The sequence below is a fragment of the Suricata suricatta genome, chromosome 13, assembly GCF_006229205.1.
Source record: "Suricata suricatta isolate VVHF042 chromosome 13, meerkat_22Aug2017_6uvM2_HiC, whole genome shotgun sequence".
NCBI classification, from domain to species: domain Eukaryota; kingdom Metazoa; phylum Chordata; class Mammalia; order Carnivora; family Herpestidae; genus Suricata; species Suricata suricatta.
In genome coordinates, this window is record NC_043712.1 from 36,696,182 (window position 1) to 36,714,873 (window position 18,692).

General features: G+C 52.8%; 1 protein-coding gene across 8 annotated transcripts in view; it reads left to right on the plus strand.

The window, feature by feature from the left end:
* CNTFR (ciliary neurotrophic factor receptor) overlaps nucleotides 1–18,692 on the plus strand; it is a 53,908-nt gene that overhangs the window by 10,769 nt on the left and 24,447 nt on the right. For 3 of the 8 annotated variants that reach the window (XM_029920612.1, XM_029920614.1, XM_029920615.1), the window contains 2 exons: nucleotides 8,705–8,789; nucleotides 12,913–13,146. In XM_029920612.1, the coding sequence (XP_029776472.1) occupies nucleotides 8,705–8,789; nucleotides 12,913–13,146 (319 nt within the window). Of the gene's footprint in view, nucleotides 77–5,456; nucleotides 5,535–8,701; nucleotides 8,790–12,912; nucleotides 13,147–18,692 lie in introns of those variants that run through there. The other 5 variants (XM_029920617.1, XM_029920616.1, XM_029920618.1 and 2 more) reach the window with 4 other exon arrangements.

Sequence of the window (18,692 nt, forward strand, 5' to 3'; positions counted from 1 at the left end):
GCCCGATGCCCGCCGGCTGCCAGGCGGACCCACGGAGCGCCAGAGGCACCGACGGGGTGCCTGCGCGGGGACCCAGGTCAGTGGCCGCTCGGCCGCAGGGCCGGAGAACTTGTCACCCCCACTGCCGCGGCTGAGACGCCCCCGCCCGCGCCGCCTGCCAGCCCGCCTCGGAGCTTCCCGCTCCTTTCTCGGCCCCCGCCCCCCGCGGCTGCTCAGCGCGCTCCCCTTGCCAAGCTGTCTCTCTTCTCTTTCTCTCCCCCCCCTCCTCAGCCCCCCGGCCTCTACAGCCGGTGGGAGGGACTGGGACTTCCTGAGGTCCCTGGGATGGGGCTGGGGCCCATTGGCTGAAACTGGCCCAGGCCTCTGAGAGAGGAGGGGGCTCTGGCCGTGTCCATTGGCCTGGGGGAGGGGGCCACCACTTGGGTGGGAAGGGGACTATGGAGAGAGAGGTCCAGGGTGTGGGGGTGACATCTACACTGAGGGGATGAGCTCTTGATATCTTTCTTTTCTCACATCCTGTGGGCCTCTTGCCTGGCTTCATTTGTCCCCACCTCCTAGCAAACTTTAGTTCCCACTGCCTAGTTTCATTTGGTCCCCACAGCCTGTGTTCTTTTGGGCTCTGTCACCTGGTGTCCCCAGACCCTGCTGCCTGATTTCTTTTGTTCCCACTGTCTACTTTCCTTAAGTCCCCATCACCTAGGCTTTATGGGATTGCCTTACCTGGTTTCCTTACATTCTGCTTCCTGGTGTTTGCTCCCTTTCTTGGCTTCCGTGGAGCCCTACCATGCTCCCTTTAGTATACAGCATTAGGACCCAAGCTACACCTGGAGTGGCAAGTGGTAAGGATGTCAACAGCATTGCCAGTTGTTCCGGGGTTGGGGCCTGGCCAGCACATCTTGGATTCCATTCTGCCTGGACAGCGACAGAGCGTCCTCTCTTGTGACGGGGCACAGGGCTGCAGGGTCCAAGGACACTTTGTGATTCTTGTCCTCAATGGTTAGTTAGAAGAGCACTTGCTTGGCCAGTGCTGTCCATCTCTCTTTGGGCCTAACAGTAATGACAGGGCTTTGGCAGGGGCTGGGGGTTGAGGTCTGAGCCATATCTCCTTCTCCTTACCTTGCCTCCTACAGCCAGGCCTGACACTCAGGTGCACTATAGATACTTGTGGGCACAAAGAGGTTTTGAAGAGGACTGGGATCACACAGCAGGTGGCTAGGTTGAGAACTGTTGCTGATCCTCATCCTGGAGAAGAGGAGGTGCTGAAGGGAGGAGGGAGGTGCCTGGGAAGTGAGCTGATTTCTGGGGTTTTCTGGCTCTTGCTACCAGTACCACCACCTCTTCACCCAGGGGCTTCCTTACACTGGCCTGGATCTATACTTATTCCAAAATGCTGGGAAAGCAGGGTCAGAGAAGAAAGGAACCACCTAGGAAATTATCAGATATTTATTTGCTTTTTGGGATGAACAAAGTTCCTCCTTTCCTTTTCCTTCCTTCCTCAGGCTACCCTGAACTTTAGCACCCTCCCCGCAAGAGCAGAACCCCAGGCAATCCAAGGTCCCAGCATGGAGTAGCTATGCTGAGTGTGTATCTTTGTATTTCTCACTGCTGGATGTGGGAGCATGAGAGGCTGAGGGTGACTGGGGGACTCTGAATTTCTGGAGATGCAATGATATCTGTGTGGAATAGACTGTTCTGAATGTGTGATGGCATCCATATGTGAAACCGTGCCTGTCTTGAGTGAGTGTGTGTGAGAGTCTGTGTGTATGACTGTGACTGTAATACGTGTGTGCATGCACACTATGTGTGAAGCTGTGGCAGTGGGCATCCCCATGGGATGGCCAAGATGTGTGGTCACAATGGTGAACTCTGGGTGCCAGTGTCTGAGAGGCTGCCTGGGTGTGTCTGTGAATCTCTGGCTGTGTGTGTGTGTGTTTAGAGGTAGGGAGGGCTTCAAGGAGTTTGCCAGGTTGTAGTGAGAGTCCCCAGTGTGTGCTACGTCTTGGGGAGAAGTGAGCACTGGGTGCTATGTGACCCTGAACTGCTGGTGTGTGTGTGAGCATGTGTGCGCACGTACTCATGCCTGTGTTTACCCATCAGGAACAGATTGCTCTGGCTTCCCCACTGTGAGGAGGGAGTAAGGGGGAGGAAGGATGGCTTGCTTTTGCCCAACAGACCAGAAGCTTCCTCAGAAGTAGTGTATGCAGTGTGTGTGTGTGTTAGGGAGGCAGGGAGAACAGGACATTGTTACATGAAGACAGGCGAAGTTTCTGTTCTTCCTAGTCCATTCTCGCTGTCAGAAAGACCATTTTCAGTTCTTTTTGTTAGAAACCAGTGCTTCACATGCAATGTCGCCCCTGCCTCCCACCCCACCTGTGTGTGTGTGTGTGCGTGCGTGTGTGTGTACACAAGCTTGCAAGCATAGGCCTCTGTGTATGTATTAGAGGGTGTATCTGCACCATAGCAGTGATGGGACCAGGGGTGGGGTGTAGTGAGAGATGCTGAGGCAGATAGGTCTTTGTCCCAGCTCCCAAGTCTGGAAATCTGTTCTGTCCATCCTTCTCTTTCTGTGGAGGGCCTTGCAGCCTCCTTCCTGCCCTGCCTCATCAGCTGAGATGTCCCCCCACAACCGTCATTTTTCTGCCCATCCCCCACCAATGAATGGGAGTTCTTCCAGCTATCTAACCTCCTGCTGCAGCCATCTGTCTCTCCAAGAAGAGCAACCCCCATTCCCTGAAGACTTAACCTGACTGGCGCATGGCCCTCTTCTAGGTAGAGGGGTCCTCTTGATTCTCCTAGAAGCCAGAGGAGATTCTGGACTGAGGTTAGGGGGATGGGGAATTTGGCACTTGTGCCCTGGGTTCTCTGAAGTTGTCCAGAGACCATGTGCCCAAAAGGAAGATAGACACTTACCTGCCCCTTCCTGTTTTCTATTTGAAGGGCAGGGGGTTGGACCAGATGACCTTTGAGGGAGAAAGCCAAGACCTTTTACACCTAGAGGGCTGCTTAAGCCCAAGCCTGTGTATGTGTGCATATACAAGCCTATGCCAGATCACCAGGCAGCATGCAGGGCCCTGAATAGGGCTCTACCTGTGGGCATGGGCTGGTGGGATTCAGATTCCTACCTCTCCAGGACACCTCCCCTCTGCCCAGCCAGGCCCATCATGGGAAGGTCCCAGGTGCACCCCCCCCACCCCGCAACATGCCTGCACACACGTGCAGCAGGGCATGCACATGCTGATCTCAGGGTCCCCATGGAGCAGGAGACTGGAGGTGGGGGGTTTGAACACTCAGAGTCCTGGCTGCTGCCAAAATCCACTGGAATCTTGTCCCCCCCCAAACCCCCATCTCCGGCTGTGGAGGTCACAACAGCAGGTGCGGATACCCACCCCCCCAAATCACTCACATTGGACCGCCTCCTTTTCACAACCTCAGCCAGAGGCTGGAGCTGGGGACTGCTCCCCCTGTCTCCCTCCTGGCCCTCCTTCCACTGGTGCTCAACTTCTGCCCCCTTCTATGGAGGGAGATAAGGGCCTATGTTTGGGTGGGATCCTTTCCTCTGAGCATTGGGCCTTGACTCTGGAGTGACTGGGGATGTGGTAGCACAGAAGGAGGTAAGGCTTGAATCCTGAACCCAGGCATGGCTCCTATGCCTCTCAGGGTGGGGGCACCAGCAGCTGAGAGGAGGGCCAGGTCTGGATTCAGAGAGAAAGCAGAAAGCCAGAGACAAGAGACTCAGAGATAAAAGGTAGAGACACCACAGGGAGTGGGAGCCTGCCCAGTGGCCAGCCAGCCTCAGCCCCAGAAGCTGGCCCCTGACCCAGGTCCGCCCCCTCCCTGGTGGGGGGTCTGCCGGGCCAGCTGCCAGGGGCCAGGCTTCCCTCTTCAGCCTGTAACCCCCCCCCCCAAACCCTCTGGACTGCTTAGGCCTCTGCCCCCGCCCCCACCGCCCACGCTGTCCAGGCTGCCTAGGCCTGGTGGGATCTGGGGGCCTCTCGGCCTTAGCCCCTCCTCCCCCTCTTGGAGCTTCCAGCCAGCCCTGACTGTCTCTCCCAGGCTCCTCTTTGGCCATTGCTGCTCCTCCTTGCCCACCATATCCTTGTCCCTGTTACTCCCACTGCTCTCTCATTTTCTCTCTCTACCTCCACGTAAAGGTGTCTCTTTTCCTTGCTCCACCATAATTCCTCTGCAGGTCTGAGGCCTCTATAGTTCGTTCTCTAGGCTTTTGAGTCAGTCCATGCTATGTCCTGTCCTGTGTTCTTGCCTTTTCTCAGGATGGGTCCTCTACAGCTGCTCTTGGGAGAGAGGCAAGGGATGAGGCCCTAGGACAGTGTTTTTTTCCTCAAACTGAAGGATTCAGGAATCTGGGATTACCTAGAAGCTGTGGAGATGTCACAATTTTGGGGAGTACCACATTGGCCCTCCTCATTCGTTCATTGTTCAGACCAGATTGAGCCTACCTGACCTCAGCATACCCACACCAACTAATGCTTTGAAGTTCAGAACATTTTGTTGCACATCAATACACACAGTTAGAGCTGGCCCCATCCAGTGATGCTCAGAACCCCCCATTCCAGCCCTGGATGTAGCAGGATTCCTGAGGGTTGGGCTTGTGTAACTTTCTGCTGGGATAAATAGGAGTTCTTCAAATTCACACGTCCTCTCCCTCTAGTTCTGCCTTTACCTAGGCAGGGGGTGAGGGGTGGGGGGCACAGGGCACCTGGAAGTTTGCTGGAGCTGGCAAGTTTGCTGGGCCCCTCATAAGCCTGACTCAGAAACTGAGTAATTGAGGCCCCTCCCTAATCTGGAGTCTGTCATGTGTCTGTCTGTGTCACTGCTAGTAATTGTCAGCCTCCATGGTGCCAGTATTACTGTGAGCTGGTGTTATTCTGGTGTGTTACTGAGTCTGACTGTCACCATCCCCGTGTTACTGTGGACACACCATCATTGTTACTCTGAGACTGTCAGTCTCATTGCTTCTTTGATTCTGAGATTACTGTCACTGTGGTTGTGTCAGTGTCAACAGTATCATTGCCCCATTTGTTGGTGTCATTGTATGTGACTGTCACTCACTGCATTGTTGTCACTGTAGTGACTGTCAACACCCCTGTGTGTCATTGTCAGCTATGGAAATGTGTCCTTTTCATTGGGTGTTGTTATCGCTGTGTAATGGTTGTCTTTGTGTCACAGTGGGGCAGTGAAAGTAAATTGGGGATCCAGGATTTGTCTCTTGATGTGTCACCCGTGTGTGTATGATGACACTGTGAGATTCTACATCAGGAGAGGTGCTGGGATCCTTGTGCTAATGGGGTTTGGGCTAGGTACTGGCCTCCTTTCTTGTTAGTGGAGTGCCCTCTAATTGGCTCCTCATTGTGGGCAGACCCCCTGGAGGGGTCTACAGAGAGCCTCAGCCAGTTTACATAGACCCTGTCTGAGACTTTATGGGATTTATCTTCCAGATCGATCCCAGAGCCATGGGTGTGGACTTGGAAAATTCTTGGGGAAGATGCTCTTTGCCCTGGAATGGGTGGCCTGAGGTGAGCTAGGGCAGGGTGGAGGTATAGCCTGGATGCCTCTGGCCTCAGCTTCCCTAACTGGGAGTGGACCCAGCTGGGACTTTGAGGGGAGGGGAAAATCAAATTGGCTTGGGGCTTTTTGGATCTGCAGGCAGAGAAGGGGTGGGATAGGGTGGGGCTTTAGTCTACCCTGGATTCCCTGAGAGCTATGCTCTTGGATCTCCAGGGAGAAAGAAGCCCTATAGCCCCCAGGAATGCTACGCTGAAACCATCCTTCCTTTGCACTGGGGGAGATGGATAGGCTTAGAGAGATGCTCTAGGGTAGACACAGAGACCCTCTGGGTCTCTCCCTTCCTCTGCCCTTGAATCCCTGCCAAACTCCTGTGGTCTCTCTCTCTCTTCCTGGGTCTCTTCTCCCATTTCTCCCTATCTTGGTGTCTTCTTGTCCCTTGGGTCTTGGCTCATGGCTTTCCCACTCTCTCTGTCTCTCTCCTCCTCCCTCCCTAGGTCTTTCTCTTTTCTGGGTGCCCCCAGCCATGCAATGTCTCTCTTGGTACCCCATCCCCCACTCTCTGCAGCACTTGCTCTCGGCAGCGCCTGTCTCCCATGGCTGCAGCCCCGTTGGCCCAGGGCCCGGCCCTTACAGTAACTCATCGGGCTGATGGAGGCGACTTTGATGAAGAAGCCACCCCTCCCCCTGAGGGGGCCTGAGTGTGTGTATGTGTGTGTGTGTGTGTGTGTGTGTGTGTGTACGCACGTGCGTGGATACATTCATGCTTGTGTGCATGCACACTCATGCCAGGCTGTCTCCTTGCCTCTGCACCCCTAACTGGGACCAGGAAGGAGCTGGGAACAGAGGGCTACCCTGTCCTTCTTTCATCCTGTGCTCTAACCTTGGTCCCCTCTGCCTCCCCATGGCCTGGTTCCTGCTCTCATGTGGTAGGCAGTGGGGCCTGGCACTGAGGTAGGGGATTTTCCTGGCTGTGTGGAGAAGGGCATGGACAGATGGCAGAGGTAGTAGGAGAGTATCTGAGGAATACCTGCAAGGGTTGAAGTGGAGAACTAGGTAGGCCTTTAGCCACTTGCCTCTCTCTCTCTCTCCCTCTCCCTTCCTCCTTAGCTCCTTCTGAATTCAGACAGTTCCTGGGTTCATTTCCTGGCGCTACTGCTTGCTCACGGTGACTCTGCCATTGTCTTAACCTTCTAGGCCTGAGGAGTAGTTGAAGATAGGGGAGTGGCTGAGGATCGAGAGGAGTCAGGCCAAGTGGTAGCTAAGGCCCTGGGAGTCACTCACTGATGTAGGAGTGGTAGCCAAAGCCACCCAGGGCCTAGAGAGACTAGCTGTGCCAGGGAGGAGCAGTCAGAGCACCTGTGGCTGTGGCTGGAGGAAAACCAGGTGCAGATGTGGGGGCTTGCCTGGTGAGGGGTTAGTGTAGCTACAGGCAGGCAGGAACCCTCTCCCATAAGGGAGCCCCCGGAAGTCAGAATCTCTCCAGTTCTCCCACCCACTGCTACAGGCTGACACCCACATTTGTCTCCTCCCTGCTATAGCTCTGTTTGCAGTTTCTCTGGCAGTTCTCTGGCTGTATGTCTGGCTGTTTGTCTGGCAGTATTTCTGACAGTGTCTCTGGCTGTGTCTGGCAGTGTGTCTATGTGTCTGAGTGTCCCTGGCAGTGTTTTTAGTGGTGTGGATACTTCCTGACTGAGCATCTGGCTATGTCTCTGGCTCTCCCACTAGCTGTATTTTTGGGTGTATGCCTGTTTGTGTCTATCAGTTTCTCTGGTATTTCTCTGCTTGTGTGTCAGGCAGTTTCTCTGGCATGGTTTCTGACAGTGTCTCTAACTCTCTTGCTATGTCGCTGATGGTTTCTCTGCCTGTGTTTCTTGCTCTTTCTCTGGTGGTACATCTGCTTGCATGTGCCCAGCATTTTACAGTATTTCTGGTGGATTCTTTGGTTTTGTGTCAGTTAGTCTCTGACCAGGTCTCTGCCTGGTTATCTGGTTATAGCTATCTTTTTCTCTGGTTTCATCTGATTGTGCCTCACACAGTATTTTTAGTATATCCCCAATCATATGTGGAGCTCTTTCTCTGGGGCTTTGTCTGGTTGTTTTGGACAGTGTCTCTGGACAGTGTCTTGGCTGTATGTCAGGCTGTATCTCTGACACTGCCACTCATGTTGGTTGAGTGTCTAGCAGTATTCCTCTCTAGATCTCTGCTTCTATCTGGTGGACAGTCCCCTTCTCTCCTCACACTAGGGTAGGAGAGTCATATTTGAGGCTTTTTCTGCAGGAAATAGTTATTTCCCTGCCGTCAGGTGTGATCATGTGCTGAGGCAGAGTGGGGTGCAGTTGAATCCATCCCATGAAGCAGGATAACAGATTAGGGGGCCACTGGATCCATCCTGGCTTCTGGGGACATATCCTCACTCCTCACTGTGCTTTGTAAACCTACATAGGTGTGTGTAGACACTGATGCACATCTGCTGGGCTGAGGGTCTTGGGCTCCTGGGGCATATCTCTGGGGTGAAGGATGGGCAGGGTCCCCCGACAAGGACTTATATGTGAAATACCCTCTTTCCCTCCTAGTCATTGTACACTAAAGCAAAAGCTACATCTGACCCTGGTACCTTGCTGCTGTTAACATCCCAGAGCCCAGTGGCAAGGCTCATGGGGGGTGGGGGTGGGGGTGCAGGTATGAGAGCCTTCTAAACATCCAGGGTTTCAGGCTCTCTCCCCCCAGGAGCACAGCAGGGGGCCTTCCATTCAAGGCAATTTGGAGAAGTATAGACCTCACGTTAAGTTCAAACATTACCCTTTCAGTTAGCAATGTTTATAGCTAATTAGCCAACCTCACCAAGTAATTTTTGTTTTTAGAAAAATGGCTCCAGCATAACCAATGTTCCATAACTCATCCGTGGTTGACTACATCCTGCAGTCAGCAGCCTTATTGAGCAACAAACCACTATAGGTTGCCTTTTACCATCTTATCAAATGTTTGCCTACAGATGCCAATAATGTTGCTTTCTATTGCTTGGAAGAGAATCCTGAGTCCCATTAAGAAGAGTGTTTGGGGTCAAGGTGTCCTAGCCCTTGGGCTGGGATTTCCCAGTCTTGCCTGAGAATAGAGAGGGGCTCCCCAGGAGGTTCTTGCCTGGGCTGATGCTGCCCCTCCCCCCCTTTTCTCCCAGCAGATGGCTGCTCCTGTCCTGTGGGCCTGCTGTGCTGTGCTTGCTGCCGCCACTGCTGTTGTCTACGCCCAGAGACACAGTCCTCAGGGTGAGTGCTGGAGAAGAGGATTCTGGGGGGTGGGATGGTGCTCCCTGCTGACCCCTACCCAGAGCTGAGCATGAAGCCTTCTCAACACAGCTGTGTGCATCTACCCAAAACCACACACAGGCACTTGCTGGCATTGCCACACATGAACACACAGAAGGACATGAGTCATATGACATTGATATGCTGAGTGACCCACTGATGTTATCTCATGTGCATAGTCCTCCAGTCACTCCATGTGGTCCTGTGCTCATGGTATCTCTGGCTTGATGATCTTTTCTTCTTCCTACTAGAATGGCTGTAGGGTAACAGGCAGGTGAGATGGGAGTTGGGGGCTGCTATGGTAGGGTCCTGTGTATTATCTGATGAAATGGGATCCCCTGGGGGTTTGTGGGGGGTGTAGTGGAAGGCACTGAGAGAGGCAGTGGCCAAGACTGCTTTCCCCTATCCCAGAGGGAAGATGGAAGCAGAGATGGTGGACTGAGAATAAGATATAGGCAGGGTAACAAGTGGAAGAGGACTGGCATGCTAAGGAGGGACAGGTCAGTCAGCTAGAATGATTGGGGGAGGCAGGGATTGCTCAGGCTGGACCATTGGCAGCCTCCTGCCCTTCCCCCACCCTTTGTCCAGTGAAGGCTGAGTACTTCCCAACACCGTAGAGCAAGATGCTGTACCCCTGCTGGGAAACAGATGCCCTCTTAACTTGACCACCAGCACTCAAACTGCATTTGAGACAGCACCTCAACTCCTTGAGCAAGCTCTAGGTTGTTGGGACCTTTCCTCTTGGGTGGGTCCTGCCCCTACCCTAACCTTGGCTGGGTTAGGTAGAGGCAGAGAGGGTGGGGGCACCTCTGGGGCCCAGGCACAGAGCAGTGCTACCCTGAAGGGTGTGGGTTTAAGGAGGGCAGTAGGTCAAGGCTCTGGTGGCTTCTTCCTTGTAACAACGACACTGAGACCCAGAAAGAATGTAGCCCACCCCAGGGCTGCTCCCCAATTGGCAGGGACTGAAAGGACCACCAAGTGAACCCATTAACCCCCAGTTGTAGTCAGTCTGTCTTAGGCTCTTGTGCTGACCTTACCTGGTTAGACCTGCCAGTGGCCACTCCCATTGGCTTGGCCCCTATTCTGTATTGTGTGTCAGAGCCACATGACCAAGAGCTTGCGTGTTAAGTCTATATCTCTGAGAGTATAACTATCTTTGTGCATTAGGCTATGCTCTTGTGTGGGTGAGACCATGTCCTTATTCAAATGCATTTCTCTGTGTGGTTGTATCCTTGGGGGCAGTGCCCTGTGTGTAACATTGTCTATGTGTGACCACACTCTTTGTGGAGCTTTGTCCTTGAGGTTGAGATTGTATCCTATGTGTGATAGTATGATAATTTCTATCTCTTTGTATGTTTGTGCCCCTGTTAAATTGCCCTTATTTGTAACTGTGCATCCCTATGTATGCATACGATCATCTTGTATCAGGTGTTAACCATCCCTGAAGTGGGATGGTGTCCTTGTGTGGCTGTGACCTTGTGGACAGTTGTTCTGTGTGTGCTTGTTCTTCTTGTGGTGACTGTCCTTATCCTATGTGTGTGGTGATGTGAAGTTGCTTAAGACGCCCAGGGGGACTGTTTCCGGCATGTGGTCCCCATGTGAGCCTGTGTGCGCAGGTGTGAGGGAGCCGTCAGCTCTGTCCTTCTGTGTTCTCCATGTCCATGACCTCATCCTGTCTCTGTCTCTCATCCTGGCTTCTAACAACCTTTTCACAGCTGATTCCTTTGGAGCATTTGTCACCGCGTCAAGGCCAAGAACCCCATCCTCCCCCTGCTGCTTGATTTAATTTCTGAAATGGACAGCACATCAGTAGGGGCACCCACAGGGCGGGAGGAGAGCTATCCAGAGACAAAGGATTAAATCATTGCCATCTTCGGAGCTGTTGCATGGCTGTGTGCATTGCCGTTGTGTTATTGTAGCAGTTGTGACAGTGTGTCATGTGTGATTGTCATGTCCTGTTGCCCCCTCTACCTCTGCATTGTGGCCTGTAGTTGTCTTCTGTCATTGTGTTGTCCTTTTTTCATTCCTGCCCTGCCCTTACATTGTTGGTTTCTCATTGTTGTCAGTTGTGTTTGTTTCCTTTGTGAGTCAGACAGGGTGATTTGGGAGTGTTATCCCATTGCCATTATATTTGTTGTGCTGTTAGGTGGCTGTTTCCTCATCTTATGGGTGTACCTGCCCTGCAGTACTAAAGAACCACATTGGGTCCAAGTTAGTTCTGAGCTGCTTTTGGTCAGTGTTGATGTGTGGCCGCTGGGACCGTGGTGGCCACACCCCCTCCCCTACGGTCAGTTTTCAGCCTTCTCTTCAGGCAGCTGGATGCAGAATGTCTGTTAGTGAGGGAGGGGGCAGGGCTAAGAGAGAGGGGCTTGGCATGTTTCCTGGAAGCTCCAAGTTTTGAGAAGGGAGGTTGGAGGGGGGCTTAATGGCTAGGGCTGGTGGATGGGTGGGGGGGGTGGGCTCTATGGCTTGAGCCTTGGACACTGGGCCTCTGGTCAGGGGGAGGCCCCCATTCAGTCTCTGGTCCAGCCTCACAGCTGTGGCCTCCAAGGCCCCCAGCCACCGCCCTTCCGCCGTTCATCCTTTGTTTGGCTGGTCCCCGGCCCCATAGACGAGTGGTCAAGCCTGGCTGGGTTTCCTACTTCCCTCTCCTCTGACCAACCGGGGACAGGGACCGAGAGGCTCAGAGAGGGGCAAGACAGAGACAGGCAGCAGGGGAGAAACCTGAAGACACAGAGAGACCCTGGCACCAGAAGGGTGACAGAGGCAGCAAATGGGGACAGATGTTCTAGCACAGAGAAAAGCAGTACTGGGGAGGGGGCTGCGATGGAGGAGCGGGGGTGGCTGGTGGCATAGGGGGATCCCTACCCCCTGCAGTCCTGGTGGTGTTAACAAGTCTAATTAAGAGGCCACTGGCCCAAGTTAATTGGCTCGTTAACAGGAATTGCCTCTGAAAATCCCCCAACTCAGCGGGGTGGCTCTCTGGAGGGGAGATGTAAGCAAGTGTTAACGAGGGATCCCGCAGCCCCCTCCCACCCCTGCCCCCCTCTCACTTTTCTCTTCCCCTCCCACCCTTCCTCCACAGATCTGGCCAAGACCTGGGAAGCATCTGTCCTTCCTGGCTTGGGGGGGCAGGATGAGGAACAAGGAGATTACATTCACATCACCCAGCTCTACATGTTTGCTTCTCTGCTGTTGTCTGTAGATCAGTGTCCCGATTTTCTGTGTCCTATTCACCTCCCCCATCTAGTGCTGCCTCTTGACAGGTGCTCCCTCCCACCCTTCCACTCCAGTCTCCTGGGCTCAGTCCATCAAGCCTGGGTTGCTGAGGCCAGAACTGGGGTTTGCTTTTGGCTCTGACAGGCCCCTCCTGGGGGCAGGAGAGGAATGGTCAGAGAGCTCTCTTGGTCCCAGCTCTCTCCCCACCCCCCATCTCAGCAGTTCCTGCCTCACAAAGTTGATAGCTGCCAGGAGTTCCCTAGGGCTCCCATCCTGGATCTACCTTCTCCTGCTGCTGCCCAAGCCCTGGATGGCTGAAGCAGGGCAGGTTAGGGGGCAGCTGGTCGAGGGGGCCAGAGTTGGGGAGAGGGAGAGTGCAAGACCGCGACAACGACGGAACAAGAAACAGAGAGAGTCCCGAAGTAGGGCCCCTCAGCTCTAGCTTGCCTGGTAACAGATGTCAATGATTGGGGCTGGGCCTATAGGTGGCAAGAGGTTAGGGTCACAGGGGTCAAGAACACTTTCTGAAGGACCTAGTGACTGAAAGTGACCTGGGTTTTCAGTGAGATTTAACCCCTCCCAGCATGCTACACAAACTTTCAAACACGTACACACGGAAGATCACCCATTCATGCACAAAATCCCCAGATGTGCATTCACACATATTAATTTGGAGACACTCACATACCTATACACTTGCACAGCCACAGAGAACATTTACACACTCCTCTCCTGATAGTCCATCAGACACAGAGCCTCTTGGCCTAGACTCCTCACAGTGTCTCATCCATGCACATTCACCTGGTGATGCCTGGCAGGTCTGTGACCTGTGACTTTTGTCCTGTGCTCTCCCCACCTCCCACAGAGGCACCCCATGTGCAGTATGAGCGCCTAGGTTCAGACGTGACTCTGCCATGTGGGACAGCAAACTGGGATGCAGCGGTGACGTGGAGGGTAAATGGGACAGACCTGGCCCCTGACCTGCTCAACGGCTCTCAGCTTGTGCTCCGTGGCTTGGAACTGGGTCATAGCGGCCTCTACGCCTGCTTCCACCGTGACTCTTGGCACCTGCGCCACCAAGTCCTACTACATGTCGGCTGTAAGTGTTGTTCCCAAGCCCTCATCTGACCTACCACTCCACTCAAGAGGACTGTCCGTGAGGCCCAGACCCTTAGCTCAGATCAAGTCCTCTTCCTTTTGGGAAGGGGGGCTGTAGCACCCTGACCCTTGTCCTCTGATCCTATCCTAGCCTTTTCTTCTGACTCTGAGCCCAGTGTTTCCCACTGAGTCCAGACCCCTGGGCATTTTGTGCAGGTATTTCAGCCCCACCCCACCCCCGGAAGTCTTTGAGATCCGGAAATCATATTCCTTATAACAAGATGGGCAGGGGAGGGCTGGCAGGGCATGGCCTATCTGGGGCCTAGTAGGGAGGAACCTTAGGGTCACAGCTCTAAGCTGGAGTGAGCCAACTTTATGGTGTGCTCTCACAGAGGCTGGTTCTGTGGGTATAGGAATGGGCACTCTGGGAGGCTTCAGGGAAAAAAGGCTTCCTGGAGTAGAAGGCACATGGAGACTTGGGGAGCATTGGGGGATATATTGAAAACGTCACTTCTGACAAAGAGCTAAGTATGACTATAGGTTTTCAAGGCTGGGAGGGCATGAAAAGGCCTCCAAGGCTAGGAGGGCTGGTGTAAATGAGGAAAGGGAGCTAAAGAAGGGGATGATCCTAGAAGCTAGGGAGTGACATGATCAGGGTTATGTTCTTAAAAGATCCTTTTCACTGTGGTGAAAAGAGACAGGTTAGATGGGGCAGTGCCAGGGCAGGAAGGAGGCTGTTGCTGGGTGCAGGAGAGATGATGAGGACCAGGGACTGGGACATGGAGTTGGGGGAGTTGCGAGGGACTGGTTGGACCTCCAGGAGTTGGTGGTAGATTGAAGGTAAAGAGGACAGGAAAGTAGAGAGCAGGAGAAGTCAAGACAGCTAGTGCTACCAATCACTGTTACAGAGGCAAGGTGGAAAGGTCAGTGGAGGAAAAGATAGTGTATTATTTGGAAAGTAATATGCAGGTATTATTAGTTTGGGTTTTCTGAGAATCAGATTCCAAGATGAGAATTGTATGCAAGGAGTTTGTCAGGTGGCAGAAACACCGTAAGGAAATGAGAAAGTGATAGAAAAAGGAAGTTAAGTTGACCAATAAAGACAGAGTTATCCAGCCACCAGCTATTCAGTTACCCTCTGGGCAGCTGCAGCTTAACCCTGGGAGAACTCTGAGAGCCCAGGCAGACGTGTACCTTGGGAGTTCTCCTGCCTGGGGGTGAGGGAGCTCAGAAGCTCCTGTCCATCCGTGGTTGAAAGAGTCTCCTGGGGGTGGGGGCAGGGATGCTTTAATTCCCCTGTACTATTGGCCTAATGCCTCAGCAGGCAATGCAGATTTTGGTGACCAATGAAAGCTCTTGGGCAAATAACTGCAGAAGAGGGCAGTAGGTATGGGCCAAGGATCTGTTGCAGCACCACCACCATCTGCTCTAGCTGGGTTGGGTTGGGGTCCTTGAGGGACATTTGAGAGTTGATAACTGTAGTCAGTGAATCTGAGGGTCTAGGACTCAGGAGAGGCCTGGGCTGGGCATGGGAAGAGAAAGGCCTTGGATGGGATGAGATGGCCAAGGGACAGACTCTGGGATGAGGAGAGAAGAGGACCCAGAGCTGGACCCTCAAGACTATCACTTTATAAAGGGTTAATGGAGAGAAAAGAGCCACAAAAAGAGATAAGGAGCCAACAGGAAGTAGAGGGAAGAGTGAGTGAATGTGATTCAGAAGACAGGTTTAGAGAAGTTGGAATGATGAGCTTATCAGTGTTGCCGAGGGTCAGCTGAGCAGGCACCCAGATCTCAACCAGAGGCACTCACCAACAGAATAAATATTCTGAACACAGGTCCATTTCTTTTCTCCTCAATCCAAAGATTCATATTTCTCTGACATCATCCCATTTTGGTGAGGCACCCTGCTTTTTGAAGATGGTTTCTTTATTCCCAGGGAGCTGCTGAGAGGAGGAGATGCTTGAGGGAGCAGGCCCTTTGCCCCTTGTCAGTACATTGTTATGGACAACCATGGGAAATGTTAGACTGAAAGGTTGCTCGTGGTCTCTCATGGTCATCCACAAAACACTGACCCACTAGTGGGATTAGGGTAGGGGTGAAAATATGTTTTGGTAGGGATATTCCTTTTCATACATTAAAGTTTTCTATGTGTTTAAACTGGAAGGATGGCAATCATAACCAGCTGTCTTAGTTGCAAGCCAAGAGTGGAATGACCCCTGTTGGCCAGCTTGAGAAAAACAGGACCAGCCTACCTGAGTTCTCTCTGGCCCACCATGAGGGCCATTGGAAGTGGAACTCTCAGCCTAGCCCCAGGTCCCTGCACACAGAAAAGGCCATACATTGAGTTCCATGGAAAAAGGATGAGACCAATTTGACACCCTTGTCATCTCAATTTGAATCACAGAAGCCCTTAGGATGGACAAGGCTGGCCATGATGGCTAGGCCTTGGTGATCATGGGCCCCCATTCCTAATGACTTGATCTTTGAGAGGCCACTGGAGGGAAATTGGGTCTGGAAGTAATGTCTGTAGGCTGTACCCACAGGACATGCTCACAGCATCCCTGTTGTCACCAGAGCCCAGACCTTTTATATATAGTGCCGACCATTCCCCAGGCCCTGCCTATCAGAGGACAGCTAGCCATGAATTGGCTATAGTCACAGGTACTTATCTCTCATTGCCTTATTTCCTTCTAAAAAGCTGGTGGTCAGAGGACAGGGCACATTTATCATGATTGTCTCAGTCACTTTATATTAGTAGTAAGAGACTGGGTTTGGCAATACTCAATATCAAATTATTCTTCTAGCCAGCACTCAGAGAACAGGACAAAGTTACCCCTGATTTGTAAGTCATTTGAGCCAAAAAATATTTTGTATTTACCCTAACCATATATGATTTTCATGTTTCTATTTCCAAGGGAAGCTGATCATAAAAATATCCACTTGAGGGGTGCCTGGATGGCTCAGCTGGTTAAGCATCCATCTCTTCATCTTGGCTCAGATCATGATCTCATTGTTCATGAGTTTAAGGCCCCAAATTGGGCTCTGTACTGACAGCACAGAGCCTGCTTAGGATTCTCTCTCTCTGTCTCTCTTTCTCTCTCCCCCTCCCCTGCTCGTGAACATGCATGCTTTCTCTCTCTCTCTCAAAATAAACATTCAAAAAAATATATCTCTTTAAAGTCCCCTCAACCAGACTGATCCCTGAACTACTCTTCGTCTAATCCACCTTCCTGCCCTCAAGTGGATGCTCACAAACAGCCCAAAGGAGTTCCCACCCAGGATGATGAAAGGACTGCCCACATTAGGAAATGGGATCACAGGGTTACCTTTAGTAGCATCCTTTTGTTTATTAGACACTTGATTCAGTGTCTTTCTGATTTTAAGCTAAAACAAATCAGAGTAATTTACTAATTTAAAATGGACAATTCCTTATCCAGTTTTAAATATCTGTATTTGGTTGGTCAGGACAGGAACTACAGAACCCCTGGTTCAGCATTACTTCCCCCTCAGGCCTGCTTGGCTGAGAAGGAAAGAGCAGCTTGTGGTTGAAGATGTCGGGGAGAAAAGGACAGGTGGCAAGGCAGGACAGGGGTATGTAGGAGTCCAGAAGTTGGGGTGCACTGAGAGATATCATGAGATAAGGTTGGAACAGGCCATGGGTTTGATGCCACACAGGAGGAGTGTGGGTGGGTCACGGCAGGGCTGGAGCTGGAAGGGTCACCCTGCCCCGCCCGGCCTGATCTGGCCTGGCCAGGGGTGTGGGCAGCCTATTTCTCCTCCTTTCTGGGCCGGCCGGCGGGCAGGCCTCGTGCGTGCCGGGGGCTCCAGCCCAGGAAGGCTGGCGAGATGAGAGGAAAAACATGCGGTTTGGTAGACTGGACATGGAAAAACAAGCCAATTAGGAAGAAAACAAACAAACCCCAGGCCAGCAGGGGCAATGTACACGCATACACGGTCCCGCATGGGACCCAAGGACATTCTGCCACAAACTGACACAGTCACTTGGGCATCTCAGGAGCCCCCACAAGGGGCAACTTGGGATGCCAGACTGTGACAAGATACAAATACATTTGAGCTTTAGGTCACACAGAGCCACTAACATGTTCTCACATGGTGTTCAGCTCATACATGTGAACATACTTGAAATTCTGGGCACTTTCCCACACCCACAGTTTGAAAAAATATATTCAGGCTTAAGCTCCATCTCCTATATAGTGTTTCAGGTATATTGTCTTGCTGTCACTGCATTTCAGACACAATGGCGCACTTACACGCATTCTCAGAGAGTACCGCAGCCACTTGGCTGTACACATACAGACAGTCTTGAAATCAAACAGCCCTGCCCGGAATCACACACAGCCAATTGCAGAGTTACACAACTGCCCAGTCTCAGTCACACACATGAAGCCTCTCAGAGTTAACACACAGCCTCGCAATTGCAGTGTCTTAAAAACAGCTTCTTCCCCGTCTTGCAGCACGCTCACAACAGGCCTGATTACACACTGTCCCACAACCTCACACTTGGTCTCTCACAGCACCCCCACCTCCGCCCACCCGGCCCCTCAGCTGGGCTCCAGCTGCAGCAAGTCACTCCTTTTCTTCCTTTCTTTGTTTTTCTTTCCTCCTTTTCCCTCTGAGAAACCTGGTCCCTGTCAGGAAACCCAAGCCCTTCCCTACTCAGGGCCCAAGGCCAGGCAGGAGTAGCCAGATGACAGACAAAGCCCTGCCTGGCCCCCTGGTCTCCCATGACCTGCCCAGTCAGAGAGAGGAACTGGTTTGAGGGGGAGGCTGGTCTTGGGGGAGGATGATCAGAAGGAATGGAGGGGACTGGTCAGTGGAGAGGCTGGCTGGGGGAGGGGGCCGGTGAGTCCAGTGCTATGGCCCGCTCTGCCCTCCAAAGAGTCCCAGGCAGCAGGGAGCTGACTCTGCAGCCTTTAGTACCCAGCCCCCACCCCCAGCACCCTTCTCCTTTGAAGCTGGGGGTAAGGGGGGGAGGTGGCAGGAGGGGGGAGTGGAGGCTTCTCAGCCGACCTCAGAATGTCCTTTCCTCCTGGGGTGGCTGCCAACTCTGGCCTGGCCTACAGGCCCCCACAAGGTACTTCCTGTGTCCTTGGCCACCCCCTACCCCACCCCCATGCCTCTGCACCCCTGGGAAGTTAGGGAAGGGATAGGAGAGGCACACAGGATGAACATGGAACAGACACAAGATGGACACAGGGCCAGGAAAGCTTCCCAGGGGAGGCAGACAGCAGTGGATAGAATGCAGGTTGCCCCTTGTGGGGGCTCAGCTGGGCTCTGACTCTCCTCTCCAGGCCTGGGGCATGGAGCTGCCTTTGCCCACAGCATAGCCTACTCTAGCTGCTACACATACCCAGCTTCCCAGATGCCTCTCTGACCCCCTCATCTTTCCTCCTGCAAAGCCAGATTGGGCCCTGGGGGTTTGGCCCCAATACACATATACTTCACACATATTGGACATGTACACACAATCACACAGTCCGTCACCATCACGTTACACTGTGGATGAAAGCCCATAGTTCCCCATGT